We start from the raw sequence: 13,582 nt of genomic DNA on the forward strand, positions 1-13,582 counted from the left end.
AAGCAACAACACTGATAACCTTGTAGTCCAGGCCTGCACAGCTTATGACCTACCATGCTGAACCAAACCCATCTGCCATGTATGGTGGCTTGTCAGCTGACAGGCAGCCTCCTCTGCTGATTTGCAGCACCAAGAATACCAAGGCAGGTGGCTTGATGTTTGGCTTGGTGGCTCACATGTTGTGCAGGCCTGACTAATGGATGTCAGCTTGTCCACCAGGGATAAAAAAAGTTCCACATGACATCCTTTCAACTCCCTCCAGGTGTAATAATATAAAACATTTAGATAGCACTTTAAAGTGTCTGTAGTGTTTTGCATGTCTTGTAACATAGGCCAGTGTTATCCCCTATCATAGATTCAGTAGGGGAGTAGAGGTGCAGATGAGAGAACAGTAGCTTGCCCTAAGGTGAGATTTGAAATAGGGAATTCCTGGCTTACACTCTTGGCCAATACAACAATATGCACACATGTGCCAAGGCCTGCAAATTCCCTTGAACTCTAGGGTTTGACTAGGGTTGGTAGCCACCGTATGTTGACTGGGCCAAGGCCTGGGTCATTGGGAAGGAGGCAAGACCTGCGTATCCTACAGACTTACAACAGTACTGTATCACTAAAGTTTCTCCACAAATATTGGAAATTTTAGATTGGAGGGTTACTACAAAGCAATTTAAATTTGTTGTGTTAATTTAAAACTCCTCCATTTCCTCACATCGGTCTTCATTATGTTAGCTGTGAAATTTGTGCTTTGTTCTCTACAGTGGGCCCAGACCTATATGTGATTTTTTTCCCCTGTTTCCTCCCTCAACTAGGTTTTTCTTGATGTGTTACTTATTTGTCAACTTAGCCTGTGCAGTGCAAACACTCCTAAGAACTCCAAACTGGAGGCCCAGATTTAAGTACTACCACTGGTAAGTTGAGAGAGAGAGAGAGAGAGAGAGAGAGAGAGAGAGAGAGAGAAAGGGTGTCTCACAAGCTTATTCATATGGCCATTTGATCCCTCCTCATTAAGGGCTAGGGCACTTGAGTGTGTGAAAAGCTAAAAGCGGAAAGCTACCAGTAAGAGTTTTTGGAAATGCTTTTCAGCAGACTATTGATGATCTGCATGTGTGAATGAGCCATCACTGATATATAAACATTACAGATAAGAGTTCCTGGATCACCTCCAACACAGTACTGTTCAGTGGAATCTGCACATTCAGCTGCCGGTCACTAAGGGTAAAGAAATCAAGGAATCCCCATGCATGTGTGAACCAGCTCTAAATATGTGCTAACATTTGAGTTTTGTTTCCTTCAGGGCCTTGTCCTTTTTAGGCATGAGTATCTGCCTTGCACTGATGTTCATCTCCTCCTGGTATTATGCTTTAGTGGCAATGCTCATTGCAGGCATGATTTACAAGTACATTGAATACCAGGGGTAAGTAGCTTCTGATCAAAATAACATGATAATATGATTGCTGGGTGTGGGTGTATGCATGCACACAGAACTATCCCTTAAACAGTAGCTATACCCTGGGAAGCCCTGAACTGGATCTTCTGAAGGATGCTTAATTCTATCATTTAATTTCTGAATTTTATGGGTTGTGCCCAATGAAGTTGTTCTATTCATGTAAGGTTTTCTACTTGCACAACAGAGATTCCCCATCCTCTCTTCCACCCCACCCCCCAAATGTGCTCCACAGCTACAGTTCTTGAAATAGTGGGAGCAGAGGAGGGGGGGGATATCATTGTGGAAGTCTTTGGGCAAACATAATGACTTTGGGCTTGTCCACACTTCTGCTTGTCCCATGCATAGAGAACTGAGTGGTTTCCTGCTTGCCCTGTGCTTTCTAGGCATGGGTCCAAGAGGTTTTGTCTTTGCCCTGCTGCTTTCCCCTTGAAAACCTGCTCTTTAGTGCGAAATCAGAACAAATGTCAACCCAGAGAAAACCCAATTGGCATTTGCTCCGATTTAGTGATAAACAGTGGGGTTACCCCAAGGGGAAACAGTGGGGCAAGTAGAAGTGTGGGTGAACCCTTCCTTTGGAAGCACATAGTCCAGTGAATGTCCTAGAAATATCTACTGTTGCATTGTGCTCTCTTAAGTGGGTCTAAACCTGGCCAGTGTTTGTATGGTAGGAAGGGGAGCACATGGCCCTCCAAACATAGTGTTAAACTCCCACCACCCGGAAGTCATTGTGTGGCCAAATGGTAAGGAACACCTCCCTGTTATATAGGGAGAACTCTGGGAACTTTGTGTAAACTGTTCTATGATTTCCAAAGGAAGAGTGAGAGACAAGGGTAACAAACGAATAGCGCATTGAGGTCTAGTCATGGGAAGTCCATTTATTCTGTGAGACAGCAAATAAATGAGCTAAATACAGTTGTTTTTTCTGGAAAGGGAGTCGCACCCTAAGCTGGCTTAATTTTGAAATTGTGCTTTACAGGGCGGAGAAGGAATGGGGTGATGGGATCCGGGGCCTGTCTCTAAGTGCTGCCCGGTATGCTCTGCTGAGATTGGAGGAAGGGCCCCCACACACCAAGAACTGGAGGTGACTTCTTGTTGTTTCTTCCCAGTTAATGAAATGGAGAGCTGTGGTTTCCCCAGATTCTGAACTTACCGTACATGAAATCAAAATTATGCTTATTTTGCAAGCCCCTTGATGCAGGCCTTTTTACTTACTTTAAAAAAAAACATAAGAATTTTTTTTCCCCTTCCAGCAGCACCTTAGAGACCAACTAAGTTTGTCATTGGTGTGAGCTTTCGTGTGCATGCAATTACATACTTAGTTGGTCTCTAAGGTGCTGCTGAAAGAAAAATTTTTTTTATTTCGTTTCAACTACATCAGACCAACACGGTTACCTACCTGTATTTAAAAAACTTGTGTGGAAGTGGATCTTGTGTGCAGACTCTTCCCCCCAAATACAAAAATGCTGGAAGAGTGTCTGCAGACAACCAGTAGGAGCCAGGCTGAAGACAAGCGAAACGAAACATTTCAGCAATGCACAGTTTTAAGCTAAGAACCTCTTGCCTTGGATATTGTAATTTTCACACGCGTTTCTGTAGCTTCTTCCATCTCATCCGATGTCACCATATCTAATGTCCTGCTTGGGTTTATGCAACTAAAGATCACACCCTCGTCCACACCCTCCACCTCTCCAAGGCTGTTTATTGCAGGGAAAGAGGTTGTCATGAGAGAGGCATAGCAATTAGCCAGTGTTTAAGTAATGGTTAAAATGTTGGACTAGGGCCTGGCTGCTGTTCATGAATAAAGCTCACTGGGCGACCTTGGGCCTAGCCTACCTCACAGGATTGTTAGAAGACTAAATTGGGAGCGGGTAGCCATATATGCCACACTGAGCTTCTTGGAGAGAGGGAGAAGAAGCAAATGGTGTTGGAGCTGTATTTCAGACAAGTTTTTCGGTTGTTACTGAGCTAAGGATTGCCTCAGCATTCTAGGAGCACTGATATGAAAAGCCCTGTCATAAATCCAATTGTTACATACTTTCTGACTGTATGGTCCTCTTTCATAGAAATGTCACACATGTTGCACAAATAAATATGGTGATTCAGCTGTCTCCCCCCCACGCCCCAGTCAGCCCCTTGAAAGTCTGGATGGGCAGCTTTTTTTAGTATGCAGCCATTGGCCTGTTTGGCTTAGATTTAGATGCAAACTTCCCATGTGAACTGAATTTCTGATGAGCCAGTCTCCTAGTGAAAGCTGTCTGAATAGATAAAAGCCAGTTGGTGAAATAACTCTTCAACGCTTCCAAGCCAGAGTGCTCCTTAAGAGCTGCTTAATATTCAAAAAACCTGGCCCCAGAACCATTTCTTTCCCCCTCTTTTCAGACCGCAGCTGTTGGTGCTTCTGAAACTGGACGAAGATTTGCATGTGAAATACCCCAGACTGTTGACGTTTGCTTCTCAGCTGAAAGCCGGCAAGGGACTGACCATCATTGGAACAGCAATACAAGGCAACTTCCTGGAGAGCTATGGAGAAGCACAGGCGGCTGAACAGGTGGGCATTGGGGGGGGGGGAGAGACTAGAAACAAATTGTAAGTATCATGGAGCATTTGGCAAGAAAGTTTATATGGCTTTCTAAGGCCTGAGGCTCCGTCCAGAAAAAGCCTCTTGGCAGGCAAGCAAATAAAGTGTTTTCAGATATGTGCTAAGGCTTCGGCTGAACCAAATACTAAAGAATGTCTGAGTGCAGCGTTTTGTTTATTCAAGGCTTTTTTTCCAGCAAAGGCTGTGTGTCCTCCACACTAAAAGAAATAATTTAAATTCTCTACCAAAAAAAGGGGAATTGTGCTGTGTCAATGAGACTTGTTTCTGGGCTCCATTTAGAGTTCTGGTCTTGAACTTTATGGCTTGGGATCGGGGTCTTCATTACAGACTGACCATTTTGCATGCATTTGACTGGCATGTGACTGCCCAAGCATGTGCCATTTTCGGCTCCGAAAGGGTGTCGAATGGGGCGGGGGGCCTACACATGCAATTACCTGATGCAACCCCTGCACAAACCAGGAGTTGCTTGTACACTAATATTTTAATCAGGGACCTTTTCCTGGGTTTCTCCACCATCTTGAGTTATGGTGAGAGGTTGCTGAGGAAAGAGCTTTCTCAGTGGTGGCAGCCGTTGTGGAATGCTCTACCTAGGGAGGCTGGTCTGATATCATTTTGGTTCTAAGGCAAGAATTCTTCTTTTTCAGACCTTTAAAGTTAACTTTATCTGTTTTGTCTTTGCTGGAGTTCATGTGTTATGCTGCTCTACAGATTTTTTCCCCATGTATTTCTGTAAGTTTTTTAAATTTGTTTTCTTGTGTGTTGAAATTTCATAATCTGCCCTGGGAATCTTGAGAGGAGAATAATAAAGAAACAATCATTTAAATAAATATACTTAAAAGTTATGCAGATAGATCGTACTGTGCAGTTTCTTGTTATTTGCAAAATTTATGCTGTATATTCACTCTTTTCTATCAATTTTATTCCAATTTTGTTATTTGTGAGCAGAGAGCAGGCACAGACACAATTTTTCCAACCTTCAGAAATCTTGCTCAGGCATCTCTCTAGACCAGGCATCCCCAAACTTCGGCCCTCCAGATGTTTTGGACTACAATTCCCATCTTCCCCAACCACTGGTCCTGTTAGCTAGGGATCATGGGAGTTGTAGGCCAAAACATCTGGAGGGCCGCAGTTTGGGGATGCCTGCTCTAGACTCTGGTATTTCGGCCAGCATGGCCACATACATATATCCATTTCTTGGAAATCGCTGTACTAATTATTCTTTTGGTAAGGAGGAACCTCCCATAAATACAAGTCAACATGTGCAAGTGTAGAAATCTGTTTGCATGTTCTAATGTTTTTTAATTGCCCTATGAGGGTTGACCTCTTAATGGGAGACACCTTAATCCTGTTGGCTGTCTTCCAGACAATCAAGAATATGATCGAGATTGAGAAGGTGAAAGGATTTTGCCAAGTTGTCGTAGCTAACAAAGTCCGGGATGGCATTTCCCACTTGATACAGTCATGCGGATTGGGAGGCATGAAGCATAACACGGTGGTACTGGGGTGGCCGTATGGCTGGAGGCAAAGTGAAGACTCAAGAGCCTGGAAAACCTTTATAGGCAAGTTATTAGGATGTTGGTTGGTGTTCTTGCTCTTAATGTGTGGGAATTCCCCCTTCCCCATTTATTGCAGCTGGTGTTGACTTTCACCATGCTTTGGTGTCATTGTGCTCTGCCTGAGCTTTGCATCAGTGGTGGTTGCCATCCATTGGAACTGGTAGGGTGGAAGGCAGAGCGGCCAACATTAGGTGGAGCCACAGCTGATGAGAGGCTGAGCCAGCTGACTCTAGTTTTGCTTCCATCCTCCTCCCTGTTGAGTTCTACAAGAGCAGCACTGGGACTAAGGAGGAGGAAACGGACAGCCAAAGCCACCCACTAGTAAGAAGGCAGGTTAGTGGTGTACAATCCCGTTTGCTTTGTATTACAATGCGTCTTTATTCCTTTTGCCTCCAGACACTGTACGCTGTACAACTGCAGCCCACCTTGCCTTGCTGGTACCCAAAAATGTTTCCTTCTACCCTGGCAATCATGAGCGTTACAATGAAGGGAACATCGACGTCTGGTGGATTGTACATGATGGAGGCATGCTGATGCTGCTTCCTTTTCTGCTCAAACAGCATAAAGTAAGAGTGCCAGGAGCTAGATGGACAGGTTGGGCTCACCCATTTGCTTGTGTGTGTCAATCGAAGCTGTGGAATACTGGCCACGTTCACACCATATATTTAAAATGTTACGATACCACTAACAGTCATTGCTTCCCTCAAATAATTCTGGGAGCTGTCGTCTGTTAAGGGTGCTGACAATTCCCATCCCAGAGCTACAGTTCTTCCGAGTTTCCTGCGAAGAGGGATTGATAGTGAAACCACTTCCAGGAATTGTAGCTCTAGCAGTAGAATGGTGGCTCCTAACAATTCTCATCCACTCTTCCAGAATTTTTTGGAGGAAGCTGTGACTGTTTAAGGTGGTTTCCCATCACTTTAAATGTATGATGCGGATGTGACCACTAGCTTATTATTTTGTATAACTGGCTCTGTCTGAAAGCACCCGAGCAATCTAAAAGGTTTTTTAAAAGATAGTATATATCTTAAAACCATTTTAGAAAAATGCTTAACAAAATATAATGAAAACCATATATAAATCAACAGAAGCATTAGCCACTTGAAACAAGCAACATTTGAAGAGTAATCTCGGCAGTCGGTCCATATGGTTGACATTTACTCAGCTGCATTTGTAGGTGCTGCTCCAAGAACTGACAGTCGCATGAAACAGGAAGTTAACACAGGAAGTCACTCCAAGAAGAGGAACTTGTTCTGCTGAGGTCTCAAATTGCCATTGCTATTTTGGCATGACTGTCGCTGCTGCTGCAGCATTTAGGAAGGAGACAAACAACCTCAGTTGGTGATTTGGAGGTGTCCGGTGCTCCGATTAGGAGAGCCAAATGTTGACAATCACCTACTTTTTAGTTCATGTAATGCAGCACTTCTCAACCTGGTGTTTTGGGCTACAGTTCCCATCAGCCCCATCCTTGTGTAACATGTCATGCACACTATTTTCCTATCTCAGTATCAGAATATAGGTAGCTGTTTGAATACCAAGTATTTTCTACTAATAAGGTTGGCTTCGACTCTTGAGTTCTAGGAAGGAGCTTTCTGCAGCCCTGTCTGGAGATAGCCGTGACATTTTGCATGCAAGGCATGTACTGTACAACTATGTTGTGTATACACAACTATGTAACTTAGGAACACAGGGAGCTCCTTATATAAATCAGACCATTGGTCCACCTAGCTTTGTACTGTTGAAGCAGGCTGACAGTGGCTCTCCAGGGTTTCAGGCAGGTGGGTCTCCCAGCCCTACCTGGAATTGCCAAGAATTGAACCTGGGGTGTGTGGTGTGCAAAGCAGATTGGGTACCACCCCTGAACTATGGCTCTTTCCCTTGCATTTATAAAAGTTAAAAGAGTGGTTTTTTCGTTTTGTCTTTTTAAAGGTTTGTGCAGCCTTGCATACTACCAGGTTCTACAGGCTCTGCATACATGTTTAAAGTTTTGAGAAGATACACACCTATTTTCTGCTTCCACAGGTTTGGCGAAAATGTAAAATGAGAATTTTCACCGTAGCTCAGATGGATGACAACAGCATCCAGATGAAGAAAGACCTGGCCACCTTCCTCTACCACCTCCGAATAGAGGCTGAAGTAGAAGTCGTAGAAATGGTAATGGGGTTTATCTTGTTCTGTGGTGGATCGGGGTTTGGGACAATGCATCGTGTGTAGCTATAAGACTGACTTTCTTGTTTTCATAGCAAAACAGCGATATCTCCGCCTACACTTACGAACGGACTCTGATGATGGAGCAAAGATCTCAGATGCTGAGGCAGATGAGATTGACCAAAACAGAAAGAGAAAGGGAGGTATGTTTTGCTTTGGTATCAAATCATGTAAAGTGTTGATGAAAGTATCCCAAACTCTGCAGACACCTCTTTCACCATTTCTTCTCTAATTGCCACGTTCACCGTATTGGGGGGGAAAAGGGGTTATTTTAAAAAATGCTATTCTGGGAAACTTCACTTGGCAGGTTGGGCCATAAATGAGATGCCACCACTGTAAAACCACTCTCCAGTTGCCACACATCCCACCTCAGACAATGGGGAAATTGGGAGGTAATTGCTTTAAGACATGCGTTTCACATTTTCTCCCCATCCCCCCAAATTGGAAATGGGCACATGCATCAAGATGAGGTTTGCACTTAAAACCTAGTCTTTTGTGTCTGAACACCTGCAACAAGTTTCACTCCTACGCCTCAGTTTTCAGTGGTGCTCTACAGTGTACAATTCTAATCCTCACATCCAAAAAGGGTATTTGTAGAGCTGAGGAAAAGAGCAGCGCAAATGATCAAGGAGCTGGATCGGTTCGTCTGTGAAGAAAGATTGCAACCTTTGGGGCTGTTGATCGTGTGGAACATGACAGTGGCGTATAAAATTATGGCTAAAACCTGCTGTATGTTACCTCCAGTGCTTCTGAATACCAGTTGTAAGGACCAACTGCGGGAGAGAGCTGATTTGCCCTAGCCCTCCTTGTGTGCTTTCCATAGGCATCTGTTTAAGGAAGTGGTCTGTTCCAATAGAGCTCTTCTTGTTTTCTTCTGTTCTTGTCTGCTTGGTCACCTGGAAGCACAGCCTTGACCTGCAAAAGCTGGCCTTACCAGGGGCTGTTTACAAGCCTGCTGCAAATTAGTTGCATTTGCAAAGCCATAGCAAAGCTTGGATTGTGGGAAAGGTGGTAGCCCCCCCTCCCCCTTAATGAAATCCATCACACACACACACACACACACACACACACACACACACACACACACACACTTAGCAGAATCCTCACCCTTCTGTAAACTTCAAAAACAGCAGTTAAGAGCGCAATCTCCAAAAAGTAAGGGGGCCAGGTCTCTCTGCCTCCTGTAATTTGAGGTCTGGGCCACAGTTGCATTGATAGCTCATTGCTGCTTGTGCTGTACCAAGACATTTCAAAATCCCTTTCCTCCTCAGTCATTTCCAGTGCTCTCAAAAAGCATTGAGTAGAAGAGCCATAGACTGCTGACTTCTGAAAATAATAGGCCTGCATGTTTGTTCTTCCAGGCTCAGCTGGTGAAGGACAGGCACTCTATCATAAGGTTAGAGAGTCTGTACTCCGATGAGGAAGATGAAGGGGAAGCAGTCCCAGAAATGATCCAGATGACATGGACAAAGGAGAAATGCGACTCTGATAAGCGAATCCGTAACAATGCAGTGGAGAACTTCAGAGAGCTCATCAGTATTAAACCGTAAGTGCAGAGGTTCCTTCTGATCCAGGATATCCACACCTTAATCCATGTCTGTAGCATCGTTGGAGGCTTAGGCTTCATATTTTGCCTTTTGGTTTGGCAGCACAAGAGCGAAGTATTTGAAATAGTGTTTCTTCCACAAAGGGTGGGATGGACTCTGCTGGCATTGGGAGGCTAGGAACGCACACAGTGGTACATGCCTCTTTGGTAATGCACTAGTTATCTGAAAGTGTGGCTCATTTGCATGTTGAGAGCATTGATAGAGTGGGGTTGTGAGATTCTCATATTGCTGTGGGCCTTGTGATGTCAGACTGGAGGCAAAGATAAGGAGTGGTGTAGGAGCTTTGCCCACCTCATGAGAAGAGAAGACTCCCTGGAAAAGACCCTGATGTTGGGAAAGATTGAGGGTAGAAAGAGAAGGGGACGACAGAGGACGAGATGGTTGGACAGTGTTCTCGAAGCTACGAACATGAGTCTGACTAAACTGCGGGAGGCAGGGGAATACAGGAGTGCCTGGCGTGCTCTGGTCCACGGGGTCACGAAGAGTTGGACACAACTAAACGACTAAACAACAACAACAAAAGGAGCTGAGGGAGGAAAATGCAGGGACTTAAAGGCTGCTGGAGAATGAGTGTGGGAGGACATAATGTGACACCTGGTCCACACGTCACATTAAGCCATCATTAAAATAAACCATGGTTTCATGGGAACAAGCAGTGTGTTGTACATTCATCTGAAATCTTGGGTGTCAAGCTCATCCCCTACTGCCATACAACAAGCTATGGTCTGCCTTATCATGTCATATAAACCCTGTCTTGTGATTTGTTTCTTTGCAGCGAAGCAACTAAGCAAAAGCTGAGGTTTGTTTTGAGAGAAGCCAACCACGAGTCTGGGTTTGGATGGCATAACAAATCCAACTGTGGTTTCCTTCTCAGTAGGGGCAGCAGCACCAAAAGCTGGGGGAGTAAAGCACCCGCAGTTACATCATGAGCACACTGCTCATCCACACTGCTCATCAAACCATCATGAACTAGGTCACTATGGTCATGATTGTGCTTTGCAATAAGCCAGGGTATCTTGATGACTGTGATTCATTGTTCTGTTCTTAGGGCCAGACTAAAATGTCTTCTCTTTTTGTGTCCGAGGCAATCAGCTTTTTCCCGTTTATGCTAACATTAATTTTATCATTACGGTTTGCTTTCATGCTGTCAGCGAATGGGAAAATCTGTAAGTTTCCTTGCTTGCTTGCTTGTTTTGAATAAACTATATCCTCCTCTTAGGTCCAAGCTAGATGTGACGGTGGCAGTTGCACAGACAGGAGGTGTGGTTTTGGGACCGTATTTTAACAGCAAAGGGTGTGTGCAGCAAAAAGCCTCCCCCAAGTTTCTCTCTCAGAAGGGGACGGGGAGAAAAGGTTTTTTAAATAAGCTGATGGGTCATACCAAAGCCTTTAGGTGTGCTTAAAGTGGCTCTTGGATGGGAAGCAAAGACTATCAGTAGCTGCTAGACATGATTAACTGGTCTGATCCAGGAGAAGTTTTATGTCCTCACAAGAAATGGGAAATTAAACTGTTCACTCAGTTTTACTCTGTACCTTGATTTGTTCTTGGATTGTTTACTTTTTCTCCAGGAGATTGAGATGGGAAGTCATATAATGGCATTAGCTTTTCACTTACAGTTTCAGCTCTTCCTATACAGCCCTTACAGGATATATAAAAAGGGACAATGCAAAAATGGGGAAATTTCACATTACGTTCAATGAGATACAAAGTGACAGAATTGCATGATGATGATGATGATTTATTATTTATACCCCGCCCATCTGGCTGGGTTTCCCCAGCCACTCTGGGCGGCTTCCAACAGAAAAATAAAATACAGTAATCTATTAAATATTAAAAGCTTCCCTGAACAGGGCTGCCTTCAGATGTCTTCTAAAAATCTGGTAGCTGTTTTTCTCTTTGACATCTGATGGGAGGGCATTCCACAGGGCGGGCACCACTACCAAGAAGGCCCTCTGCCTGGTTCCCTGCAACTTGGCTTCTTGTAATGAGGGAACCGCCAGAAGGCCCTCAGCGCTGGACCTCAGTGTCCGGGCAGAACAATGGGGGTGGAGACGCTCCTTCAGGCATACTGGATCGAGGCCTAACCTAGTATGTGTGGTTGCTGTTATAACCTACCAAAAACAGAAGCAGAATGGGGACAGGGGGTGTACACACCAGCATTAAGATTTTAGCAGTCCTTGAGAACCTACCTTTTTAGTGGGAGGGAACTAAAGTTTTTGTAACATTCCATGTTGGTGATGCTTTTCATTAGTACTCTAAGCTTGCATATGCTGACTTCTAACACCATTTGTAATTGTGACCTTTCGACAGAAACCAGTCAAACGTCCGAAGGATGCACACTGCTGTGAAGCTGAACGAAGTCATTGTAAACCGATCCCATGATGCGCGACTTGTTCTTCTCAACATGCCTGGCCCTCCCAAGAACACTGATGGAGATGAAAACTGTATCCTTTTTCATGGCAATTTAATTACCCCATGTAAAACGCACAGAAGCAAACAAACTAGAAAGAGATCTTGCAGTTGGATTCATCTGAGTTTGAGGAAGGATGAATATTATTTTTATTATTATTAATACTATAATAATAAACTCATTACCCATCCTTCACTCTAAGATCCAAGAACAAGTTACAACAGTTTTAAATACAGCATTAAAAACATCTTTTTAAAACTAACAATTAAAAAAAAAAAAGGTGGGTCCTAATATATATACACAGTCGTACCTTGGAATTTGAACAGAATCCATTCCGGAAGTCTGTTCAACTTCCAAAATGTTCGGAAACCAAAGCACTGCTTCTGATTGGCTGCAGGAAGCTCCTGCAGCCAATCGGAAGCCGTGGAAGCCCAGACGTTTGACTTCCAAAAATAGTTTGCAAACCAGAACAGTCACTTCCAGGTTTGTGGTATTCGGGAGCCAAAACATTAGAGAACTAAGGTGTTCGAAAGCCAAGATAGGACTGTATACATCTCAGGTGTCAATGCCTGGGATAAAGAGGTACTACCTTACAACATTCGCTGAAAACTGTATAATGAAGTTGCCAGATGCATCTCTGTGAGGAGTTCCACAACTTAGGAGCTGCTGCAGAGAATGCTGCCTCCTGGGCCACCACCCTAAGCTTCTAAGGGCAGAGGAAGAGGGCCCATCCATTGAGCTTAGCTGGCAGGAGGGTCTGTAGGGAAGGAGGTGGTCTTTCAGATATTTGGACCCTCAGTTGATTAGGGCTTTAAACGCAAAAATGAGCACTTTGAATTGAGTCTAGAAACAAACTGGCAACCAATGCAGCTGATTTAGAACACTGGTTATATGTGATCTTAATGGAACCACAGCCAGTAATTTGGCCACTGCATTTGGGGCCAAGTTTCCAAGTCATCTTCAAGGGCAGCCCCATGTAGAGTACATTGCAATAATCCAATCAATGTTACCGCAGCACATTAGACAAATAATTTCTCTTCAAAAGGAGTCGTAGCTGGTGAACCGGCCAGAGGTGAAAAAAGGCACTTGTGGCCAGAGGCCACCTGAGCATCCAGGAGAGAGACTGCTTGACTAAGAGGAACATTGCAGGCTGCTTTTGGTTTATGGCCTGGTCCCCAGGTAAGCTCATCTTCCCTTTGACACTTCACTCAACTGGTGCTGATCTCAAGCGCCTTTGGAGCTTGTTAGTTAGCTGTGTCTCTGTATCATTCCTGCATTGCAGGGAGTTGGAATAGATGAACCTTGGGGTCCCTTTCCAACTTTACAATTTGTTTTTTGTTTTTGCTGTGCATGTGTGTGGTGCTCATCTGTTACATTTTAGGTTCTATTTTGTTGTTGTGCGCATCATGATATAAAAACAATCTGAATCACCTTGTGTATTCTTAAATTGAAAGTGGGAAAGTAAAGGCTATATAATGATACTAAAATACAGTTCTCTTTCTACCCAAAGGGAGGGTTATACAGGGACCTGAGAGTTTCCAGGTAAAGATTTTTCTCTCAACGTTTGCAAATTATAGTAGTAATGCATCATCATTCAGCTAGAATTAAACTCTTTGAAGTCCTGTTGCCTTAGTGAAAGAGCTACCGGTAATTCAACTCTTTTGTGAGGGTTAATCTCTATTTGAATTGTGCCCCTTGAGTTACAAATAGTATGCATTTGTTCCAAAGAGATTTTAGATTGTTTTAAGTGTGTG

General features: G+C 44.0%; 1 protein-coding gene across 1 annotated transcript in view; it reads left to right on the forward strand.

Annotated features, from left to right (window-relative positions):
* SLC12A4 (solute carrier family 12 member 4) overlaps positions 1–13,582 on the forward strand; it is a 69,728-nt gene that overhangs the window by 53,425 nt on the left and 2,721 nt on the right. Inside the window, exons 14-23 of the mRNA XM_035120938.2 lie at positions 810–908; positions 1,295–1,414; positions 2,424–2,528; positions 3,827–3,995; positions 5,410–5,605; positions 5,999–6,168; positions 7,625–7,756; positions 7,846–7,953; positions 9,172–9,356; positions 11,729–11,862. Coding sequence (XP_034976829.2) covers positions 810–908; positions 1,295–1,414; positions 2,424–2,528; positions 3,827–3,995; positions 5,410–5,605; positions 5,999–6,168; positions 7,625–7,756; positions 7,846–7,953; positions 9,172–9,356; positions 11,729–11,862 — 1,418 coding nt within the window. The remainder of the gene's footprint in view (positions 1–809; positions 909–1,294; positions 1,415–2,423; positions 2,529–3,826; positions 3,996–5,409; positions 5,606–5,998; positions 6,169–7,624; positions 7,757–7,845; positions 7,954–9,171; positions 9,357–11,728; positions 11,863–13,582) is intronic.

The sequence above is a fragment of the Zootoca vivipara genome, chromosome 6 (genome assembly GCF_963506605.1).
Source record: "Zootoca vivipara chromosome 6, rZooViv1.1, whole genome shotgun sequence".
NCBI lineage: Eukaryota > Metazoa > Chordata > Lepidosauria > Squamata > Lacertidae > Zootoca > Zootoca vivipara.